The sequence below is a fragment of the Ovis aries genome, chromosome 2 (assembly GCF_016772045.2).
Source record: "Ovis aries strain OAR_USU_Benz2616 breed Rambouillet chromosome 2, ARS-UI_Ramb_v3.0, whole genome shotgun sequence".
Taxonomy (NCBI): domain Eukaryota; kingdom Metazoa; phylum Chordata; class Mammalia; order Artiodactyla; family Bovidae; genus Ovis; species Ovis aries.
The window spans coordinates 203,156,219-203,181,212 of NC_056055.1; the positions used below are offsets into that span (position 1 = coordinate 203,156,219).

Here is a 24,994-nt window from a genome sequence, read left to right on the forward strand (position 1 = left end):
GTGGGTTTTCAACATGTACCTGAAGACCCCTGCATCAGAATCACTGAGAAAGATGTAGATTCTAGAGGTCCTCCCACCAGAATCCTAGTGCTAAGGCTCAGGAATCTGCATTCCACCAGCACTCCAGACGATTCTCCTGCACTTCAGAATCTGGGAACCTCTGCTGAGGTAAACAGAAAGCCTGAACCTCCTAGCTACCCAAGAGCCCAAATTAGCCAACACAGTAGGATTTACGACTAAAAATGAAGATTCTAAGCCAGACTTGCTAGGCTGTGTGCTTCTTGTTTTTCCAGTTGTGTTGTGAGGTTTGATCTACCTGTTCACACTCTCTCCTTTGTAACTGGCGGCAGGGATATGCCAAAGGAATGGATCTGGGTGAGGGTCACATTGGAAGCATAAGAACACAGGTTAACCGACATGTGACATTAATCTTTTTTGGCTAGATCTCCAAACACTGAGTTCTAGAACATAGAGGTAACAGTGATTTGATCATACATCAATTCATATCAGTGCCTAGCACACCGTATGCATTCAGTGAATATATAAGTGATGGGGGGATGGTTAAATGAACGCTTGTACATATGAGTGGGAGGGTGGATGGTGGATGGATAGATGGGAGGGTAGATAGTTAAATGAGAGAATGGATAAATATGCAGGTGGATGGTAGATGAGTAGATGGATGAATGGATGGGTGGGATGGAAGAAGAAACTAAAATTTGTTTTCTTTAGAACTGGTCACCCCATTCGTCTTGTTCTTGATCGTGAAGATGATATGTTAATAACTGGGGGAAGACACCCATTATTTGGAAAATATAAAGTAAGTATTAAAGAGGAAAATACTAAAGTACCTCATTTTATCTGAATGGTTTTACCCTTTCCTATTATTTTTATTTTTCCAAATTCTAAAAATAATCATCTTAACATCTACAATATTAAAATGTGTATTTGAATACTCATAACATTTTGTGAGGAACTTTTAGTAAATCTCATAAAATTATGAAGAAGCTAAATGATAAAAAATACAGTTTCCAATAATGATAAAAACACTATTTAAGGAACAGGGTTTATGTTAGTGATTCCTCAAAGATAAAAAATAAAAAATAAAACTTCAGACATTTGTTATACCAAAGCTTCTTGATGATAAAAATATTATTTCACAATACAGATGTTTGGAAATGATTTAACTGCAAAATCATTTTTTACAAGTGTTCCCACCAAATGGTTGAGTGTCACAAAAAGCTCTTTTCAAATAGGAAAAAGAATCCACTAACTAGTGAAACAATTTAAAATTGTCTCAAATTACATCCTTCGTATTTTTGTGCAACTATAGCATAAACACTATGAGAAATAATTGCTGGGATCTGGTTGACAACAATAATTCAAATTTGTGGCTGAGCTGTTAGGACAAATCTAATGTAATTGTTCCCATATCAAATATGCTTTATTTGGGAATTGTTTATGGCATACACCTGGGCTTCCCAGATGGTGCTAGTGGTAAAGATCCCACGTGCCATTGCAGGAGACACAGGAGACATGGGTTCAATTCCTGGGTCAGGAAGATCCCCTGGAAGAGAGCATGGCAAACCATTCCAGTACTCTTGCCTGGAGAATCCTGTGAACAGAGGAGTCTGGCAGGCTATAGTCTGTAGTTTCACGAAGAGTCACACACAACTGAAGCAACTTAGCATACTTAGCATACACATAGCTAGATTTTTCTGTCTGATTCTGTTGCTTTAGATTACTAAATTATTCTATTCCCTGTAACTAAACCACAGCTTTCCATAGCACAGCACAATTTTATTTCTTCCACTGATATTAGTAATTTTTATAATTAGAGAGGAAAAGACCATAGTTGGCCATTAAACCTTTTTTTCACCTTCAAATAAAAAAATAAATGAATACTCACAACTCTTATTATCCGCTAGGCCCAAGAGCAATGTGAAGGCACCCTCTGGGATTGTGGGATTTGGTGTTATGGTAGCTGCTGAGTTCTTTGGTTTGGGCTGGATTATAAATCAGGCTTCAGTTATACCATAGTTATGAGACTGTTTTAGTACTAGTACTTATTAAGAGGGTTCTAGACTATAAATATTTTGGTAATTATAGTAATATAAAATATAATTTTAAAAAACAAATAGACTTTTTGAAAAAAAGTTTTATTTTTAAATATAATTTTACTTCCAATATTATAATGTATATGTGTATGTATCCTCAAAGTTTTGCTTGGTTATTCAGAACTATTCATAGACTAGCATAATAGATGATTATGTGCATAGGCCCTTCCAAAATCCTTGAAAAGCTTACTGAACAGTTTAAGAATCCCTCTGCTCTCTCACTTCTGGTACTGTTTTGCTTAGCAATCCTTTCTTCATGAAAACTTCAGCCTAGCATTTGTCAAAATTGCCATAAATTCTGAACTTGTACATTTTGCTCCATTTCCTAACTTCTCTGATTTGTTATCCAAAATTTCCCTTGTAGTATGAATATGTAAGTGACCTCATATAGGTAAATGGTTCCATCATTGTATTTATCCCTGTTTTCAAAAAGACAAAGGAATCAGGGCCAATTCTTTCTTGGTGAAACTACACTAGGGAGTGGTAATTTTTCTTTTCATTCTGGGCTGTGCAAACAAAATGGTCTAGGTGGGAGGAAGGGAGTGGCAACTTCAGAAAAATACAAGGTGCACTCAGTGAATCCTGGTAGTAACAGCAGCTCACATTCATGCCATCTTTCCAGAGTGACAAAGTGCTTCACTAGCTCAGTACGACGAGGGCAGTCACTCCTGTGTCCACTCCTCAATATCCAAGGCTTTCTCATAACAATAGGCACTTCTATTCCTTCCGACACACTCTGGAATCCCAGAGACTTTTCCACAAGGTGGAAAACCAAAGGCTAAAGTAGAAGGAAAATCTGTAAAAAGTGAAGAGAATCTTCCAAGAACAAGGAAGAAGGGGGTAGCAATTAAATGCTGGGAGACAAGCAAGGATTTTAGAATTCCATACTGACTGTGAAACCAGAAAATTACACGTTGAAAGAAAAGGGCTCAGCAAAATTCAGGTCAGAGGAGGTCTTTGTCTGCCAAGCACTGAAAAACAAGAGACTATCCAGACGTAGTCCATCACAGAGCAAATGGGAGTGGTCTGTCTTCAGTCCTGCCCATGGAGGAGCAAACTTGGCATTAAATTCCAAACATATTGTAAAATCATATCATTTGGTGACAGGTGGGATTCATGAACAACGGGCGAATCAAAGCTCTAGACATCGAGTGCTTCATTAACGGAGGGTGCACGTTGGATGACTCAGAGCTGGTACGTATATCAGAAACCAGTACCGTCCTGGTTTGTGAACAGAATGCAGAATTTCTATATGAGTCTTTGTGGAACAGTTTCTTCAAATACTTACCTCGTTCCACAAGCAGTTCAATACTGTAATTGACTTTTAGAGAAAAAGAAAAAAATGTTGTCCAGTATATGTAAATATCTCCTTTTACTTTAGGTAACAGAATTTCTTATCCTGAAGCTGGAAAATGCATATAAAATCCGCAACCTCAGGTTCCGGGGCCGTGCATGCCTGACAAATTTACCATCCAACACGGCCTTTCGAGGATTTGGCTTCCCCCAAGGAACCCTGGTAACAGAATCGTGCATCACAGCTGTGGCAGCCAAATGCGGCCTTCCGCCAGAAAAGGTAAGGTAGAAATCGAAGTCATAACCAAGGCTACTGAAGAATCAGATGAGGTAGGAAACTAGCTACCCAAGGAAATAAACCTGGAAGAGCCACACAAATTAGACCTGGCTCAGAACTCAAGATAAATTAAGGGCTATCTAAAAGGGTTCACCTCTACATATTGGCCTTCTTCTTTTTGCAACAATTTATTTTCTTCCTTTCTTGTTTTAATTTGCACAAAAGGAATTACTCTTTTTAAAATTCAAACCATACTGAAGTTATTAAAGTGAAAAGTAAACATCTTTCTTTCTTATCCCCATCCCTATTGGTTGAGGATGGCACCCTACTCCAGTACTCTTGCCTGGAAAATCCCATGGACGGAGGAGCCTGGTGGGCTGCAGTCCATGGGGTCCCTAAGAGTCGGACACGACTGAAGCGACTTAGCAGCAACCATTGTTAACAATTCTATGTTTATTGTTCTAGCTCTTTCTCTGTTTACCCACCCATCTGTATTTCTACATACATAGACATTAACATATGATGGATAGGTGCGCTAAATGCTTATTTTCAAAATGAGACCATAATAAACACATAATTCTGCCCCTTACCTTTTCTACTTGACAGTACGCCTGGCCATCTTCCCATGCCAGTAGAATGAACTACTTCATTCATTTTCATGACTGAATAGTATTATTATGTATCTAAATTTATTTAGACACTGCACTATTGATACATATTCAGTTAACCAGTTTTTGCTATTTAATTGGTATTGGTACAAATGTACCAAGGTTATATCTTTGCCTTGTTGTGTATATCTGTACAATAAACTTAGAGAAGTGGAATTGCTGATGTACTTTAAAACTTTTGAGAGATACTGCCAAAAGAATGCCCTCCAAAAATATTATTTTGTGCAAGATCCTAAAGTGTTCATAATATGTACAATATGCCAGACCAAAGAGAAGCAGCCACTGACAAGTGAGATAATTGTTGATAATACTTTTCCAACTCCTCACTCATTCCAAGCAAATCCCAGCCTACTTTTTCTACTTCTATCCCCTGTTTCCCCCAATAGAGACCCTCTGCTGCAGCAAGGCTCTCCATGTCTTTGAACCTCTTTGTCTTTAAATTCAACAGGGAAGACCTCCAGGTCTGCGAACTGTAATTGTTGGGGGTACTTCTTATGCACAGGGGAATGCCTAAATATTGAACAAGGAAGATGATGGTTATCCCAAGAGAAGTCACATAAAGTGTTCTGTGGATACAAAGGAGACAAACGTCACACTGGCTTGGTGGAGGGGTATGGAGCAGAACTTCCTGGAGAAGGTGACACTGGGGTGGCCTTGAAGAATAATAGCACAGAGAATGAAAGGTCATCTGGGCCAGTGGAACACTTGAACAATGAGAGGCAGCTTCACTGTGGCTCCATTTCTTTATCTACAAAATGAGGACAATATGACCTCACAGAGTTCCCACAAGAATTAAATGAGTTAGCATTCATGAAAAGATTTGTTTCCATAAACCGGTGGTATTCCAGTGTAACTGCTATTAATCATAACTCCTTTATCATTAGAGTGATTGGGGATGATGAAAAACCCTGAGCATATCTCAGTGGGCTCCCCTGCTTCTTTGTCAGATGTTGCAAGTTACTAGAACATGACATGCCCATATTTAAGTACATTTTTTAAAGATTTGACCACACATCCCAAAGGCAACTGGAAGGCTTGGAGAAGATCTGCTATTTGTCAATAGGTGCACTGCTCTCCCTCTCTAGCAAAACAAGTCTTCGTTATGACAATAAATCCTTGCTTTAACTTACTGTCTACTAACTCTGCTCCACCCTTTGAACCGTGCGGGGGAAGAAAAAAAAGGATACTCTTCCTCCTCCAGCCCCTTCACCCCACTGCCCTTCACAGATCAGTCACTACCTCTATTCTCCACTTTACGGAGGCAGAAACCCTGATTGGTGTCTTGAAGAAAAGAAATCATGCTTCATTATTTCTATAAAAACAAAGGCTGAGCTCAAAGAAAAAGAAACAAAACCCCTGTCTTCTCCCCCTACTGAAGTGTATGCTTTAGTGGGGAGGTTTTCCAAATCTCTATTTCACAATCACTTTCTGTCTTATCATAACTAGTGGATTCCATTTCTCACTCACTTCAGATTAGGGAGAAAAACATGTACCGAACAGTTGATAAAACCATCTACAAACAAGCGTTCAACCCTGAGAGCCTGATAAGGTGTTGGAACGAATGCCTGGACACGTCTTCCTTTCACAACAGAAGAATGCAAGTGGAAGAGTTCAATAAGAAGAATTACTGGAAGAAAAGAGGCATTGCAGTGATCCCCATGAAATTTTCAGTCGGCTTTGCTGCAACAAGCTACCATCAGGTAAAGCTTGTATGTGTGGGTGGTAACCCTCCTGTTGGACACACTTGGCTCTGACCTGGGGAGAGTGTCACATTTCCCTGGGTCACTGAGCCCCTCCCCTAGCACCTGGGAGAAGTGAGCAGTCCCCACCTGCAAGCACGTTCAACACTGTGCAGTAGAAAAACACCTCAATGGCAGAAAACAGCATCCGCAAGCATGAGCGCCACAGCAGCAGAACTGCTGAGATGGGGCCCTGGCCCCGCTGAACCCCCACTGTTCAAATAGGAAACGGGAGTAGGAACTTCCTGTGGTTCAGTGATTCCTGTGATCTGGTGGTTAAGACTCTGTGCTTCCAATGCAGGGGGTCCAGGTTTGATCCCCAGTGGGGGAACTAAGATACCATATGCCCAGCAGCCAAAAAATATATAATAATACCTTTTTAAAAGGGGTATAGGAGCCCACAAGGTCCAAAGAGGCAGGAGGAAGCTAACTGTTACAAGTCTGGACTGAATCAATCAATAGAGCATAAACGATCCTAGATAGTTCCCAGTATGGTTTTTCTCTCTGACACCAAGCGTTGTCTTTTCTCCATCAATTCCCCAATACCAACTGAGTGTCCAGCAATTCAGTTCTGGCACTAACTACCCAGAGTTAGCACAGACCCCAAAGATCAAGAGCCAAGCGAACATGCTCTCTCTGTCCAGGCATGCCCCCTCCAGCTTGTGGATGTGTTCACCAACCTGGAAGCTCCCAGAACCCTGACATTTGACAAGGAAGGGTAATGGATTCATTACATAGGTATGGTTGATTACATTATTGACCATTGGTGGCTGAACTCAATCTCCAGTTGCTCTCCCCTCCCTGGAGACTGGGAGACAAGGCTGAGAGACGGCACCCTCTGACTGTGTGGGGTTGATTTTTGTAGTAATGAGCACCCATTTTGAAATTATTTAGATTCCCTCCATGAACCATCCCATGAGCATACAGAAGAAAATAAATTCCAAGGGTTTTAAGAGTTCTGTACCAAGAACCAGGGCCAAAGACCACAGTTTTGGGGAGAGGGGGATTATTATTTTTTTATTGAAGTATAGTTGCTGCACAATACCTAACAGGTATACAGTATAGTGATTCACAATATGAAAGGTTACATTCCATTTATAGTTACTATAAAATATTGGCTATATTCCCCATATTGTATAATATATACTTGTGCTTCATATTTATTTTTTATTATTCCACATCTCCCCTCACTTGAATGGCCCCCATATCCTACTCTCTACCATCATCCATGGGAGCAAATTTCTCATCTTGCTACAAAAAAACCAGCTTTCAAATCAAGCACTGACTGTCTCCATTTGAAAGGCCTCCAGCTTCCCCACAGAGTTCTAAATTGAGGCACCCAAGAATCATCTGCTGGGGAGTTGAAGTGTGTTATTCCAGGTCAGCTGATGACTCACAAAGCTGGAACACTCACTCTCTCAATTAGGTATGAGAAGCACTAGCCTCAGAGAGTCAATGGGCCCACAGCGAATAAGTACTATTCTTAGCACCCACAAGCCTTGATGCTCTGGAGATGCTCCAAGCCACCCTGGGCCTCTGGGCATCTCCAGACATGAACAGATTAAATTTCCAATTCCTCCTCCTCCTGGAAAGAAAAATGCCACATTTCCATTCGTCCAATTTAACAAATTCGCATTTAGTGTCTCTGTGATTCAGACCTGCTCAGAGTTCTCTACAGCACTCGGAGATGAGCCGGACCAGGACCCCCTCCTCTGAGAGACACTCAGAGAAGAGCCTGTCATGCTAGTGTTCATTTCCCATGGCTGCTGTAACAAAGCACCACGAGCTTGGCGGCTTAAAATGACACATTTGTTCTCTCAGTTCTAGGGGCTGGAACTTCCAACTCCAGGTGTCAGCAATGCCTTCTGAAGGCTCCAGGGAAGACTCCTTTCTTGCCTCCTCCAGCTTCTGGGGGTTTCTGGAGTTTCATGGCTTGTGGTTGCAGAACTCCAGTCTCTGCCTCCATCTTCACGTGACCTTCTTACGAGGACACTAGTCAATGAATGTAGGGTCCGCCCTCATCCAGCATGGGTGTCTGTAGTGGCTCACACAGTAAAGAATCTGCCAGCAAAGTGGGCGCCTCAGTTTCAATCCCTGGGTGGGGAAAACCCTCTGGAGAAGGGAATGGCTACCCACTCCAGTATTCTTGCCTGGAGAATTCCATGGACAGAGGGGCCTGGCGGGCTACAGTCCATGGAGTTGCAAAGAGTTGGACACAACTGAGTGACTAACACTTTCACATTTTTTTTACTTTCTAATCCAGTATGACCTCATCTTGGCTAATTACACCTTTATAGACTCTGTTTCCAAACAAGGTTACATTCTGAGGTTCCAGGTGGACATGAATTTGGGGTAGAGGCGGGGACACTATTCAACCCAGCGCACCCCCATAAGAGGAAGTGCCAAGGAGGAGTGACTGATCCTTCCCAAGGGGAATAAGAAGGGTTCGGGGACATTTTCACAGAACAGACCGGAGATCTGAAGGCCAGGGAAGAGGCCAGGAAGAGAGAACCACATCAGCAAGGGCACAGCTCGGCAAGGAGCAGTTGTCAGGCTTGGAAACAAGGAGGGAAAAGACAGAACTGAATCTGGGAAAGTTCTAGAGACCAAATCCCAAAGGTCCTCATATTGTAGTCAGGAGCCAGTTTTCCCTGACAGACAGTGGGGAGCTTTTGCCCACCTTACCCAGTGGTGAACCCCTCTTCCCTCTGATTCCATTCAGTAGTCATTTAGGGGCACCCTTCCTAGGCTCAGTGGTAAAAAATCTGCCTGTCAATTCAGAAGCCACAGAAGATGCAGGTTAGATCCTTGGGTGGGGAAGAGGCCCTGGAAGAGGACATAGCAACTCACTCCAGTATTCTTGCCTGGAGAACTCCATGGACAGAGAAGCCCGGCGGGCTACAGTCCATAGGGTCACAACCGAGTGACTGAGGATGAGCACAGCATGTTCCCAGGCTCCACAGAAGCAGCTGGATCTGCTCTCCCAGGGCCCCTCTGCCATGTCCATTATCTCACAGAACATTGCTCACAATAATGACTCACTCTCCAGCCTGTCCTCCCACTACACTGTGAGCTACTTGAGGAAGAACCACATCTTATTCATCTCTATACACCGAGCTGAGCACAGGTTGGCACGTAACCTGTGCAACCTGTGATGTTTCAGAAGCTGGCTGAGTGGTCAGCCAGAGAATTGAAGCGGAGAAGAGGCTTTCAAATAGTTGGAACCAATACTCACAACTCCCAAGGTATCCAAAGGGGCTCCCATGGAAACCAGGCTCAGTAGGAATGTTCTTTATGGGCGACTTTAGCACTTCAGTGTCCTACCAGGAAAGCTCTCTCTCTGACCCTCGCCACTCCGTGAGCTTAGCGTTTCACCACCTCAGTTCTGACACTGAACCTCCCTAAACGCTGACTTACACTAAGTTGTGCCTTCTGTGTTGTTTCTCTAGGCAGCTGCGCTGGTTCATATTTACACTGATGGGTCTGTATTGGTCACACATGGAGGCAACGAACTGGGGCAAGGTATTCACACCAAAATGCTACAGGTGAGGGAAATAAAATTCATCTCTCTATACACTGTTGACATGACTGATGTTTGGCACTAATTTTAGAGTTATGACAACCCCCTGTATGTACACCCTAAGATCTTGTCTATTAAGTTGAAAAACTTCTTACATATCAGCTAGAATGGCAGAGGTGGTAGAAATCCACACATGTGCAAACATTCCTGGAGCTTGGCCAGGGTTTATGGATGGAGGTGGTTCTTAGTGAAAACACCATTGGTGGGCCTGCAGAGCCCTCAATACTTTGGCCACCTGATGCGAAGAACTGACTCATTGGAAAAGACCCTGATGCTGGGAAAGATTGATGGCAGGAGGAGAAGGGGATGACTGAGGATGAGATGGTTGGATGGCATCACCGACTCAATGGACATGAGTTTGAGCAAGCTCCAGGAGTTTGTGATGGACAGGGAGGCCTGGCGTGCTGCAGTCCATGGGGTCGCAAAGAGTTGGACACGACTGAGCGACTGAACTGAATTGACAGAACACTGTTGTGGGTACACATGCAGGTTTATCCAGAGTTGGGGGGGGGGGGTTTCCTCAACTTTTCTATTTTGAGACCAGTATGTATAATTTTTAAAGTCTGGACAATAATATTGGGTGGCTAATATATTGTTTTGACCATCAGGGACAAATAGTTCATTAACTGTCATCATCCTATAATTTTTAAAAGATATTTTAACACACACACATATATACAAAGTAGGAAGACATAGTCCCAAAAGAAAGAAAGAATAATTCTTTAAATTGAATAAATTAACTGTGAAACTGAAAGTCAGTCAGCCATGTCTCAGACTCTTCACAATCCCATGGACCGTGGCATGCCAGGCTCCTCTGTCCATGGGAATTTTCTAGGCAAGAATACTGGAGTGGGTAACTATTCCCTTCTCCAGAGGATCTTCCCTATCCAGGGATCGAACTCAGAACCCAGGTGTCCCGCATTGCAGGCAGATTCTTTACTGTCTGAGTCACCAGGGAAGCCCAAGAATACTAGAGTGAGTAGCTTATCCTTTCTCCAGGGGATCTTTCTAATCCAGGAATCGAACCAGGGTCTCCTGCCTTGCAGGCGGATTCTTTACCAGCTGAGCTAATAGGGATTTAGGTATAATTTACTAGATTGTTATAGTGCACATCTGAAACTTTTGACCACTCAGTCCCTCAGCTCCTTTGGAATACCTCTCCCACACTCTATGTAGTTTTGAAGGACATCTCAATTCTGGTACCTTTTAACCTCATCCCCTTCCTTGCCTCAACACCTGCCACAGATATAGACACAGGCCCCTGGACTGGCCAGGCATGGTTTCTGAACCCTGCTGGCTGCAGAGATTGGTCTGGGAAAAAGACATGGCCAAGCAAATCTAATCAGCATCCTTTCCTGGAGAAACGGAACTATTTTTCCCTTTGGTTGCTTAGCCACTGTGCTATAGGCCAGGAGTTGTCAGGGGCAATTCTGAGCCAAAGATGAAACTCGTCTACGGTTGGAAATAACATGGCCATTATCCTAGAAAGACTGTGAAAAACTGTGAGAGGAACTGAATGAGATCACAAAGGCCCTAGACACAGATATACACGACACTAACTCCTCCATCCCTCCCGGGTGTGTGAACCAATAAATTCCTTTTGGATTTTCATCACCAAGAATTAATCAAATTGTCCTCTTTTTTTCTCATTTTGCATCTTTCTGGAAAAATTCAGTCACTGAATAACATTAGTTTGAAGATTAGCAAGTATGAACAGGTTCATACCTGCAGACATCTAGAAAAGGCATTTTTGCAAAAACTAAAAAAAAATCAGCCAAAATAATGTTTTTTTCTTCATTACCTCTCTTTTTTCCTCTTTTCTTCTTGGTTAAACATCTTCACTCCCGCTAGAGAAACTGGAATGAAAATAACAGAAAAGGAAAAGTGAACAGCACACACTAGAGGAGTATAGTCAAGTGGAAACAAATAAAAGAAAAGAGTGACATGACATATGAGCTCAGTCTCGTCTGACTTTTTGTGACCCCATGGACTGTAGCCCCCCAGGCTCCTCTGTCCATGGGATTTCCCAGGCAAGAATACTGGAGTGGGTTGCCATTTCCCAATCCAAGAATTGAACCGGAGTCTTTTGCATCTCCTGCATTAGCAGATGAATTCTTCACCCCTGCACCACCTGGGGAGCCCCAGAAGAAAAGAAGGAGGGAAGCTAAAGTTAAACTGAGGGCACTTCCCCCGTGGTCCAGTGGCTGAGACTCCGTGTTTTCAATGCAGGGGGTCTGGATTCGATCTCTGGTCAGAGAACTAGATCCCACATGCTGCAACTAAGAGTTTGCATACTGCAACTAAAGGTCTGATGTGCCACAACTAAATAACAAATATTTTTTAAAGGCAAAGTTAAGCTGGGAACTAGGGCAAAACAGGCCCTCACAGTCCTTCCAAGTTCATCAGATACCAGTATCAACAGACTTAAGACCAAACTCTGAATCAGTCAATTTAATTTCTATCTCTCTTCCTGCCACTGTCACCAAGTTAATCTGAATAATCTCAACTTGGCCTATTCTCTACACATGCAAAATTTAGAAAATAGGCAATTCTTAACATCCTAAGTACACTAAATTGAATTGAAGAACTGCTGTGGAATATTACCAAGAAAACACTTCAAAAATTAGCATGAGGTCTTGCTACAAAGTAGTTTTAATTGTTATAAGATGCATTATTTTAGGCTTTAGAGGATATTGTGGATGTAATAAAAAATAAATTTTTAATTAAGAAAAAGAATGACTCAAGTCTTCAAAGAAGTTCTTACCAGATTTGAAATTATTTCTTTTTCTCATAGGTGGCCAGCCGTGAATTAAAAATACCCATGTCTTACTTGCACATCTGTGAAACAAGTACAGCCACGGTGCCTAATACAATCGCTACAGCAGCATCCATCGGAGCAGATACCAATGGCAGAGCCGTGCAGGTGCTTCCTCCTGTCTGTCTTTCCCTGGGTGCTTTCTCCACATCTCTGGTTTTCGTAACTGGATACAGGCACAGTGGTTGGCTTCAGAGAAGTCATCTGTGTCACAGAATGTAGGCTTGGGATCACCAAAATGTCCGGACAGTGTGTTAGTCGGAACTAAAGTGAGGTGACAAGTAGACCCAGAATATAATGACTCCAACATAACAAGAGTTCTTTTTTTGTGTGTATAACACTGCAGCAGGAACGTTTAGTCATTTGAGCACCCAGATTGATGGCAGTTCCTCCATCTTCAACATGTGGCTTTCAAGGTTGTCCAGAGTGTCATCACTTGAGTAAGCCAGAGAACCGAAAGAGCATGGGGGAAGACCTGGGAGGAATACAAGTCACTGCCCCTCAGCATGCATTAGCAGAACAGCCTCAGGCAATGTCCAACAACAAGGGAGGCTGGGGAAACTTAGAGCAGTGGGAAACCATAGGCCCAGCTCCGTGGAGGAGTAGATGTTGGCAAACAGTCTCTGTCCCTGGGAGATACAGAAAGAAGAAATCTGGGTACCACATAATGCAGACCTGTGCAAGTTTCCACTGACACAAGCAAGTTCTTACAGGCAGGTAGGCAAGCAGAAGCCCAGCCAGGTAGGCATGCTGCAATTAAAGTTTCTACATCAGTAAGAATTCTACTTGAGTACTTCCTTTTCCTTTGTACTTATTTTTCTAAATGATGTATAAAAAAGATAAATCTTCACTAATTCAGAATAGAATGATGACTTCATCTTTCTTAATTCAAAGATCTTACTGCATGTATTTTTGAAGTAATATCTATTTCTCATGTTTCTGTTATAAACTGTCAACTTCTTCCACTGGGACATTGAGGGGGAGACATATGTCCTTACTCCCAGGACACTGCAATTATGCTACCAAGAGAGACCACTTTCAAATCCATCTTATCATTGTGGAGACATCTCCAAAGACTCAAAAAAATAGACTCATTTTGCTCAGAACAAGTTGGGAAACCTCAAATTCACGGGATCCAATTTTAGGTAGAATCAAACACAAAGCAAGAACTGCTCAGTGTGTATGGTGGGTGTCAGCCCAAACCATGCATTGGTCTGTCTTCTAGAGTTTTACGTTTCTGTATCAAGAATCAGAAACTTTGTCGATCTCGCTTATTACAAAAACAAATTTATTTTCTCACTTCACACTCAAAGCCAATGCCTTAACTGGAGTAGTTTGATGGTGGATGGATGAACAGACAGAGGGATAAAAGGACATACAGAGAGTTGAACAATATTTCATACCCAGAGGGATACTGGCATATCATTGTTATAGACTGAAAAGCACAAACTTGAATGAAAATGATTTTGTTCCACTGATCATATTTGCTAAAAAATATGAAAAAAGGTTAGGGTTAGGAAAAAAGGGAGAAGGAATTAAGAACATGAATATTCTTAGAAAGGGGATCTGAAAGTAGAATTTCAACTGAGCCCATATTTTCACAGGAAATGAATGAGGAAGAGAAAGCACTCTATATAACAGATACTCTCCTCAAGGTCAGGAGTGGTGTGATACCATCCCTGAGTTCCCACTGTGTCAGTGTCGAGCACCTCATAAGCATTCGCTGAACTGGGCAATTATCCACCAATATTCTTTCAAATTATTTTCAAATTCTTTCAACATTCTTTCAAATCCTAACCACCACAGTCTTCTCTAATGAGCATTCCCTTCTTTACTCCTTTAAGAACGCTTGTCAGATCCTTCTGAAACGCCTTGAGCCCATCATTAAGAAAAATCCAGAAGGTACCTGGGAAGAATGGGTAAGTGTTCCACTCTGTCTGTAGCTGCAAATGAGAAAGTAGTCCGCCCCAGTGCTGAGAGTGCTGTGGTAGTCGCACCACGCTGACTCAGTCTTCGGAGCAGCTGGCTGTGGGAGAGCGCGGGGTTACCAGGCTGGGACGGCTGCTTTGCGAAATATCCCGGGTCTTAGTGGAGTCAGAGCACAGGAAAGAGCATCGCTGAGAGGAGGAACAGAAGTGTGTGAGGAATTAACAGAGACTCACCTTCTCTGCCTAAATAAGAAAGAGGAAAAGACTAAGACTTCCTAAGCCGTAAAAAAGGTGATGCTTTAAGTAGGGAAGAAGTAAAAAGGCTGTGAATGTGCCTCAAGGGAAATGACTTGTTTCATCCAACTTTACAATGTCCTATATCTTGTTTCATTAAAACAGCTATCTCACACTGGCACACACACTGGCCAGAGTTCCAACACTTAGAAATGAAGCTGTAAATACCTTGTGAACTAAGCCCCTATTATCATGATGTGCAGCAAGATTCCATTCTATTTGCTTAGATTTCTGAACTCAGCCAGAAGGAGACTGTTGTTAGTACACCAACTGAGGAGCAAAAATATTAGGATAGGCCCTATTATTGGTAACAAAGCACCAGTAACAATTGTCAGATGTCAACTTTGGTATATAGAATGTTTTCATTTTCCCCTCTCAGATGGTATGTTTACCTTATTCTGACTAAATATGCCCATTCTGCAGATAGAAGCTGCTTTTGAACAAAGAATCAGTCTTTCAGCTACTGGATATTTCAGGTAAAAATTACAATAATGCCTTGACCTGGCTAAGAAAATATGAGGCCTGGGCCTCATATTCTTCATTTGTGAAATAAATTTTTATGTGGTCCTTAAGGTTCCTTCTAGGTCCCAAATACCATGATTTCACATAGGCCTTTGAGCTATGTTCAAAGAAATAGTAAATAATAAAAATACCCCTAATTTGTAAAAATAAATAAATAAATATGAATTGTAACATCTAATCATTATTTACTATTCTTTACTATGAGTAGTAAGAAAATATCATTAGGAATAAGTTGCAACTCAGTTTTACAAATCTCCCTCCCTTTATCATAAAACCTTTCTATTTTGATGCTCCTTTCTGGGCAAGAGAGATAAATAAGATGCTTAATTTGACTTCTGAACTCAATCAGAAGGAAATTGTTAGTGTATCAGCTGAGGAGAAGAAATTTTGAATGGGCTCTATTATTGGTAACAAAGCAAGAGAGATGAAGAGACGGATAGGATGGTGATCACCACTCATCACTGGTGCAGTGCCTGGCAGTGAAGGCCCTCAGGAGATTCATGTTAATTAAATAAAATACAAAAAGGAGCATGTGTGCATGCTCAGTCGCTTCAGTCATGTCCAACTGTTTGCAACCCTGTGGACGGTAGCCCACCAGGTTTCTCAGTCCCTGGGATTCTCCAGGCAAGAATGCTGAAGTGGGTTGCCATGCCCTCCTCCAGGAGATCTTTCCAACCCAGGAATCTAACCAGCATTTCCTGTGTTTCCTGCGTTGCAGGCAGATTCTTTACTGCTGAGCCACCAGGGAAGCACCCACAAAGAGGAGAGCTGATTGTCAAATGCAGGAAGTATTGACATTAGTTTTACAATCAAATGAAACAAACCAACAAACTACACACATACACACAGAAAATCTCATGAAGAAAGGAGGTAACAGCCAGCCCAATGCCCTGTGCATAATGAGTTCCAAATTCCTGAGTTCATCTACCCAACAAAAGGGCAGATCAGCCCTCTAGCTGGGTCCATCTTCCGTTAACAACGCATTGAATTATCAGCCCTTTTTCACCAGCCCTGTATTACCATCAGATTAGAGAAGGAAATGGCAACCCATTCCAGTGTTCTTGCCTGGAGAATCTCAGGGACGGGGAAGCCTGGTGGGCTGCTGTCTATGGGGTCACACAGAGTCGGACACGACTGAAGCTACTTAGCAGCAGCAGCAGCAGGAGTCCCTCACAAAGAGTCAGACACGACTGAAAAGACCTAGCAGCAGTAGCAATCACTTCCTGGATTCTGGGAACCCTAATAAAAATCAATTGAGGTTTTCAGTGTGCAGATCTAAAACTCAAAATAATTCCTCAAGATACAGACACCCTGTGAGGTCTGGAGCAAGTGAAATAGTTTGTTGGTTTCTCCTTTTTTGGCATCCTAACTTGAGCACAAAGCATTTCCTCTTTAAAAACGGAGGCAAATGTTAGGGTTCCTGTAACAAGCTAGATTGCAAACACAGGTAGCAGTTTAATTGAGCTTAAAAAGCGGTCACAATCAACATCAATCAAATAAAATGCTAATGAAAATTTTGGTAACATTTAAAACAAATCAATATTGTTTGCACCCCCCTACCAAGCTAAAGGACTTTATTTCTTCCATCAGGGGCTACAAGGCCTTCATGGACTGGGAGAAGGGAGAGGGAGACCCTTTCCCCTACTATGTCTATGGAGCCGCCTGTTCTGAGGTTGAAATTGACTGCTTGACAGGAGCTCACAAAGTAAGTCATTTGACAGCTTTCCTCTTGGCAAGTTAGAACAACAACAATCACAAAATGTGTTTACATTAATAGCCCCCTTTCATTATGTAATACTTGTACAATAAGAACAAGATTCTTTCAATTACATGGGAAGGTCGAGAGATTCAGCTTTATCCTAAATTTCCACTCAAAAGGAGGTAGTCGAGAAGGAATTGCTCACGATAGCCTAAAATGCATTAAATTTTTTATTCTGTTTCAGACAAAATTACATTCCAAAGTTTTGTGGGGTTTGGGTTTGTTTGTTTTTTTCTTTCAAAAAAAGGATCTATTCCTAAAGGAAGGTCAAGTTATCTCTCTCAGGTCAGTTTAGTCACTCAGTCGTGTCCTACTCTTTGTGACCCCAAGGACTGCAGCACTCCAGGCTTCCCTGTCCATCACCAGTTCCCAGAGCTTGCTCAAACTCATGTCCATTGAGTCGGTGATGCCATCCAACCATCTCATCCTCAGTCATCCCCTTCTCCTCCTTCACTCTTTCCCAGCATCAAGGTCTTTTCTAAGGAGTGAGTTCTTCACATCAGGTGGCCAAATTATTGAAGTTTCAGCTTCAGCATCACTCCTTCCAATGAATATTCAGGACTGATTTCCTTTAGGATAGACTGGTTGGATCTCTTTGCAGACCAAGGAACTCTCAAGAGTCTTCTGTAACATCACAGTGCAAAAGCATCAATTCTTCAGCCCTCAGCTTTCTTTATAGTCCAACTCTCACATCCATACATGACTACTGGAAAAAATCATAGCCTTGACTAGACGGACCTTTGTCAGAAAAGTAATGTCTCTGCTTTTTAATATGCTGTCTAGGTGGGTCATAGCTTTTCTTCAAAGGAGCAAGTGTCTTTTAATTTCATGGCTGCAATCACCATCTGCAGTGATTTTAGAGGCCAAAAAAATTAAGTCTGTCACTGCTTCCATCGTTTTCCCATCTATTTGCCATGAAGTGATAGGACTGGATGCCATGATCTTAGTTTCTTGAATGTTGAGTTTTAAGCCATTTTTTTCACTCTCCTCTTTCACTTTCATCAAGAGGCTCTTTAGTTCCTTTTTGCTGCCATAAAGGTGGTATCATCTGCATATCTGCGGTTATTGATATCAAGTTATCTATCTGACTAGGTAATTTAGTAAGCTATCTTGAGTAAATGCTTTAAAAGCATATAATGATGTGATATCTCCCCGAAGTCAATTATCCCAAAGGTAGTACTGAGACCAGTAGTACCAGAGATATTCCTGAGATCGATCACAAGCACACAGGGCTTTCTGTGGCTTCTCCACAGCCTGGGTTCACGTGTCCAATAACACAACATAAGGGCCAGATTAGTGTGATGTTTCTCAGGGAAGGAAGTAAATTGGTCTCTTATACCCAAGATCTTACAAATCCCCAAATTCATACATGCCACTGTGGCTACGTGATTTCCTCAGTAAAATGGCAATACCGCCATCTACAGCAAACCATTATGAGGATTAGATGAGCTCATGATTTTAATATAATCACAAATCGAGCTTCAGAATCAGTTGAACAATCAGGCTCATTTATTTACTAAGTGATACCCAGAAGCACCCACATATCATGGACTTTAAAGTCACTTAAGATAAACCAAAACTATGAATGCAGAAGATCTTCTGGGATCATCAACAGTCCTCCTAGCACTAAATTTGATGAGCTTAGTAGATGTCTTACCACCTCTGATGTTGATGGGGTTCCATGTAGTGCTAATCAACCAGCAAGAGTCCTAGAATAAATTGGGACCATTTGAATAAACCCTAAAATAGTATTTTTAATTCGAGTTTTTATGGTCAGGGCCTCTTGAGAAATCTGTATCAAGTCAGGAAGCAACAGTTAGAACTGGACAGGGAACAACAGACTGGTTCCAAATAGGAAAAGGAGTACGTCAAGGCTGTATATTGTCACCCTGCTTATTTAACTTATATGCAGAGTACATCATGAGAAATGCTGGGCTGGAGGAAGCACAAGCTGGAATCGAGATTGCCAGGAGAAATATCAATAACCTCAGATATGCAGATGACACCACCCTTATGGCAGAAAGTGAAGAGGAACTAAAAGGCCTCTTGATGAAAGTGAAAGAGGAGAGTGAAAAAGTTGGCTTAAAACTCAACATTCAGAAAACTAAGATCATGGCATCCGCTTCCATCACTTCATGGCAAATAGATGGGAAAACAGTGGAAACGGTGGCTAACTTTATTTTGGGGGGCTCCAGAATCACTGCAGATGGTGATTGCAGCCATGAAATTAAAAGATGCTTACTCCTTGGAAGGAAAGTTATGACCAACCTAGACAGCATATTGAAAAGCAGAGACATTACTTTGCCCACAAAGGTCCATCTAGTCAAGGCTATGATTTTTCAAGTAGTCATGTATGGATGTGAGAGTTGGACTGTGAAGAAAGCTGAAGGCCGAAGAATTGATGCTTTTGAACTGTGGTGTTGGAGAAGACTCTTGAGAGTCCCCTGGACTGCAAGGAGATCCAACCAGTCCATCCTAAAGGAGATCAGTCCTGGGTGTTCATTGGAAGGACTGATGTTGAAGCTGAAACTCCAGTACTTTGGCTACCTGATGCGAAGAGCTGACTCATTGGAAAAGACCCTAATGCTGGGAAAGATTGAGGGCAGGAAGAGAAGGGGACGACAGAGGATGAGATGGTTGGATGGCATCACCAACTCAATGGACATGGGTTTGGGTGGACTCCGGGAGTTGGTGATGGACAGGGAGGCCTGGCGTGCTGCGGTTCATGGGGTCGCAAAGAGTCAGACACAACTGAGTGACTGAACTGAACTGAATTTTAATTTTGGCAGAAAATCAGAACGGACATCGTCATGGATGCCTGCTGCAGTCTAAATCCGGCCATCGATATTGGGCAGGTAGGTGCTGCCCCACTTGGATGGATGCCTCTTTTTGAGAGTCATTGTGAGGTCGATAAAGGCCTTCTGAAAAGCACACAATATCACAGAGCTTAACATTTTCCCTCTTCAGATTGAAGGTGCATTTATTCAGGGAATGGGCCTTTATACCACTGAAGAGCTGAAATATTCCCCAGAAGGTGTCCTGTACTCTCGAGGCCCAGATGAGTACAAAATTCCAACCATCAGCGATGTCCCAGAGGAGTTTAATGTCTCCTTATTGCCATCATCACAAACTCCACTAACCATCTATTCATCCAAGGTAAGCATTCAAATCTACAACTACACAATGTGCTTTTAAAAACACACATACTACCTTTCCTATAGAACAACTATTTAACCCACACAGGATTTTTAAATTTCAAGAGATACTAGGATTTCTAAGAGCACACAAGCTTCACTCAGTCAGTAAGTCAGTCAGTCAACAAACAATTATTGAAAATTATTTTATGTAAGATGCTGTGCCAGGAGTTGGGGATACAGTGGTGAAAAAGACCTGCCCCTCACCTACGGTGGCTGATGGTCTAGTGCAGAAGCCTCTAATACAAATGTGCTTCCTTGCAGGGCCTGGGGGAGTCTGGGATGTTCCTGGGGTCATCTGTGTTCTTTGCCATCACTGATGCTGTGGCAGCAGCTCGCAGAGAAAGAGACATAGCTGAGGACTTCACAGTGAAGAGCCCAGCAACTCCAGAATGGGTTCGAATGGCCTGTGCAGATCGGTTCACAGAGATGGTATGGAATTACTATTTATTTTTCTAAAAGGTGATTTTTCTATATCTTGCATCTTAGACTACTCAGGTAAATTATAAGATTATATATAAATCTTATATATAAATTATAAAAATTTATACAATATAAAATATGTATCTTATATTATGTATAATTTACTCAGGTAAATTATAATCAAATTATAAGAGCACATTATAAGATACAAGCTCATGAAGTATAAGATGATAAAAATAATCACCCAAATACCTTTTAGTGAAAGTGAAAGTGAAGTCGCTCAGTCGTGTCTGACTCTTTGCGACCCCATGGGGTGTAGCCTACCAGGCTCCTCCGTCCGTGGGATTCTCCAAGCAAGAGTACTGGAGTGGGTTGCCGTTTCCTTCTCCAGGAGATCTTCCCAACCCAGGGATCGAACCCAGGTCTCCCTCATTGAGGGCAGACGCCTTACCAGATGTAGTAATTTAAACTTTATGAAAAGCATTTCCCCATCTGTTATGTAACTTAATCATCTGGGCAATCTTTAAGTAGGATAATTAATGGTGCTTCTGAAACAAATAGCTAAATGTGAAACAACAGACTGTTTTCACCAAACCATTCTAAGTATTCCCTCCCTCTATCCTACCTAATCTATCCGATTCTTCAACAAAAACAAACACACAAAAAATAACCCAGGTCATGGAGAAGTACTTGATAATGTCACTTTCCACATCCCCTATACAAACACAGAGTACACCCAGTCTGTCCTTTATTCAGGAAACATGTGGTCTCATGTCCTGCTGATGCTTTTCCACCTCATTTCATTTCATAGCAGTGCCTCCCAGCCCAGGGGTGAGGATTTGAGAGCCATCTGCTATACACACATGCACACAGCAATGCCAGCCTGCTGGCTGGGGCAGACACGCGATATTGGGTGGGTCATTGGTTCCACCCTGCACTGATTTCCTCATAGCTCCCTTACATCGACAGTAACTGTAGTTCATACTGACTAAATATTTCACAGATTATCTCACTACTCATTCCTACAACTCTATCAGGTAACTACTATGATTTTCTTCATTTTACTATTGAGGAAACTGAGGTATAGTAATTTACCCAAGGTCAAGATTCAAGCCCAGACCACCTGGCTCCAAAGAAGTAATAACTGCCTCCTAGAGACAAAAGAACTGATTCTCTACTTCTTAAAAGAAATGTGTGTTTTCATAACTACATTAAAAGAAACCCAAATACTTAACTGACCTCCTCAAAACAGCCAGCCAGAGAGTGAAAGAACAAAGTGACTCAGGATTTAGGAATATTACTTAAAGGGATGTGTCATAACTACTCATTCCCTTCCCCTGCGTGGTGCAGTCCTCGCCCCATCTCCAAATCTGACTCAGCATTTCTTGGACTCCAATAACACTGACCACCCTGGATTTCCCTCCGTCTCCCAGAGATGGTTCTGCCTCTCAGGCTGACCCTCAGCCAATTGCACTGTCCACAGAAAGAATTCCAGTCATCTGCCTCGGGCCAGTCCCTGCTCAGAGGGTCAAGGCCAGAGACCCCGCCCTCCTTCACCGCAGGAACTCCTCTGGGCTGATCTGGCCTGGAGAGCCATGTCTGCCCATTCATAACAGCACCAATGACACGAAACTGCAGAATCGTGTGACCTCCACTCCCAAAAGCACAAGCATTTCTGACCTTTAAACAGAAGTTCTCCATCACCTTTTGCAGTAATAAATATCCTTTTCTGGAATGGGCAGATTTGGGTAACCAAAAAACCACAACAGAAGATACTAATCTTCCTTTCTTGCCTGGTTGAACATGTTCAGCCTTCAAATGTCCCAGCTTTTAGAAAATGAATTTCTTCATTTCCAAGACTTCAAGCTGCTTTTAATAGTCCAGCTGTCTGGCAGTCACTGTCACATGCAGTGATAAAATGTGAATCACTTTAATTTCATTCACCGTTTGAAACTCAGCCTGTCAGCTACCTGGTCCATGTAAGGAGGCCACATTTTCTCCCAAATCTGATGATTTCATGGTAAGATTAATAAATGTCTTCATGGATATAAAGCATGTACTGATTTGTACACCCATCAACTAAATGATCAGAGTCATTATGAGAGTAACCTCTCATTTTCTAAAATATCCATAAGTGGATACATTCTAAATATCACCTCATATTATAATCTGTATTTCGTATTACAAACCTCATTTGCATAGCAAGTATTTTTATCTTCATAAAAGTCACACATGTCCATTATGGAAAAACTAGAAAATGCTGGAAAGAATAAGATTAAAGTTAAAATCAGCCCTAATCCCACTAACCAAAAGTAACCATAATAACCATAATATAGCCATTTTGGGTTATGTGTATATATATTTATAAATACATATGCACACTTTTAACCACATTTTAATTCATATAGGGTTTTTTGTTTTATTTATTTAAAGTTTTATTGTAGTTTAGTTTGCTTACAATGTTATGTCAATTTCTGCTGTATAGCAAAGTGAATGTTATACATATTCATACAGGTTTATATATATATAATATATCCTATTTATATACTCATTTTACAAAATTTGGATATCCCTAATATAAATATTTTAAAAGATTTGAATAGTATAATGGGGAGTGACTCAGTTGAGCCTGCATTCACAGGAAATCTGGATTGAGAAGGTCATTTTCCCATGCAATGTTACTCAAAAAATACAGTTGCTTAAACCCAAAGAGAAAATACCTGGCCAAAATTGTTTATCCCCCAAAGTTATAATCTTTATTTATAGCCACTGGAACAAGTTTTGGAGGCAGGAACAGGGCAGATACTTCTTAATACTAACCCTCCTGTTATTAAGGTTACTTTGAACATGTTGAGAAAGACCATTTATCTTTCATTCTTATCCCAACCCACAATATTCCTAGCAATTCCACTGACCTCACGTATGTCTGAATCAATGAGAATACAGCCTTCTTCAAATTCTTGACAAGACTTGGGTGACCCAATGGTTTTTCTCTTCTAGCCTACAAACCTCCTCAACTGTAGGTCAGCAGAGAGAGAACAATTAGAGCCAGCCTTGCGTGGAGCCTCCTGAAAGAGACAGAGAGGAGGAAGTCCTGATTCTCAGTTTAACAAAGAGAACCAGAAACACACGAATATAGATTCTACTGTCACTTCCTGTCCCAGGAAATGTCAGTATTCCTCCATCCATATAGTAACACAAACCGGAAACCTTGGACTTGGCCCAACAGATCTCTTTCTCATACTCAGTAGCTAGTCCCTCATCACACCCTGTCAGTCTGAACCCCTGACAATCTCTTCCACCAGTCATATTCCTGTTGTTGTTGTTCAGTCACTAAATAATGTCCAACTTTTTGTGACCCCATGAACTGCAGCACGCCAGGCCTCCCTGTCCTTCACTTTCTCCCTGAGTTTGCTCAGACTCATGTCCACTGAGTCAGTTTCCATCAGATGCCATCCAACCATCACATCCTATGTTGCTCCCTTCTCCTCTTGCCCTCAATCTTTCCCAGCATCAGGGTCTTTTCTAATGAGTCAGTGCTTTGCACCCTGGACTCTGCAGGTTTCTAGGGTGCAGACCAGTTACAGACCTCATAACTGGTCTGTAGGCTAGAACAGAGAAACCGTTGGATCACCCATGGCTTGTCAAGGATTTGAAAAGGGCTGTCTTCTGACTGATTCAAGTATACGTGAGGTCAGTTTATTTTCCTCCATTTCTATTGACTTCATGTCTAACCACTATGTCATTCATGCATTAAACATTTATTGAGGATCTAATATGTGCCTGGCATTAATCTAGGTGCTGGGAATACAGCAGTGAATCAAACAGAGAGTGATCTCTACCTTCAAGAAGCTTACTTTCTAGAGACTCTAAGTCCAACTTCCATCTCTCTAGCCTGGGTCAAAGCAGCCTTGTAACTGGTCTCCCTACACCCACTGCAACCAGAGATGTGTGGCATGACAAATATGATCATGTCCTTCTAGCATGTACACGAGGTGAAAAATTTCCCATCACTCAGGATAAAGATAAAACTGTTTATGTTGCCCTGCCAAGCCTATAAACCTGCAGAGTTCAACCTGGCCAGCACTCCCCCACTTCTCCAGCCGCACGAGGTACCCTACCTCGCCTTGTCTCTCCACTCCAGCTATACTTGCTTTCATCTGTCTGTTCCACATGTCAAGGACAGAGGCCTCCACCAGCTCTTCCTGCTGCTTGGAATCATCTTCTTGCTTTTCCTCACTCAGCTAATCCCCCTGCTCACCTTTCATGTCTTATTTAAATTCAAGAAATTAAATGATATTTCCCTTCTCCATAGTTTGGTTCAGGAATATAGTGGTGAACTAGACTCACAGGCACCTTTTCTCTAGCTGTTTACAGCATAGCAGAGG

The 24,994-nt window shown here is 41.9% G+C and overlaps 1 protein-coding gene and 1 long non-coding RNA gene across 11 annotated transcripts in view; one reads left to right on the forward strand and one right to left on the reverse strand.

Moving 5' to 3' along the window:
* Nucleotides 1–24,994, forward strand: part of LOC101102548 (aldehyde oxidase 2) — an 86,278-nt gene that overhangs the window by 47,706 nt on the left and 13,578 nt on the right. For 5 of the 6 annotated variants that reach the window (XM_060410192.1, XM_027965072.3, XM_012142071.5 and 2 more), the window contains 12 exons: nt 730–817; nt 3,222–3,308; nt 3,496–3,687; nt 5,825–6,052; nt 9,541–9,636; nt 12,466–12,594; nt 14,331–14,405; nt 15,132–15,184; nt 16,821–16,935; nt 19,779–19,844; nt 19,957–20,145; nt 20,448–20,615. In XM_060410192.1, coding sequence (XP_060266175.1) covers nt 730–817; nt 3,222–3,308; nt 3,496–3,687; nt 5,825–6,052; nt 9,541–9,636; nt 12,466–12,594; nt 14,331–14,405; nt 15,132–15,184; nt 16,821–16,935; nt 19,779–19,844; nt 19,957–20,145; nt 20,448–20,615 — 1,486 coding nt within the window. The other variant, XM_042244943.2, reaches the window with a different exon arrangement.
* On the reverse strand, nt 1,050–23,717 carry LOC121818831 (uncharacterized). Of its 5 annotated transcripts, none has more exons than XR_006058965.2 (6): nt 23,522–23,717; nt 20,391–20,590; nt 14,393–14,603; nt 12,436–13,115; nt 11,473–11,527; nt 1,050–8,152 (listed from the first exon to the last, which is right to left on the reverse strand). It is a non-coding gene; the product is annotated as an uncharacterized LOC121818831 (long non-coding RNA). The 5 variants fall into 5 exon arrangements; XR_006058967.2 differs by adding an exon at nt 22,796–22,866 and having other exon boundaries at nt 1,050–11,527; XR_009599382.1 differs by having other exon boundaries at nt 1,050–11,527; nt 12,502–13,115.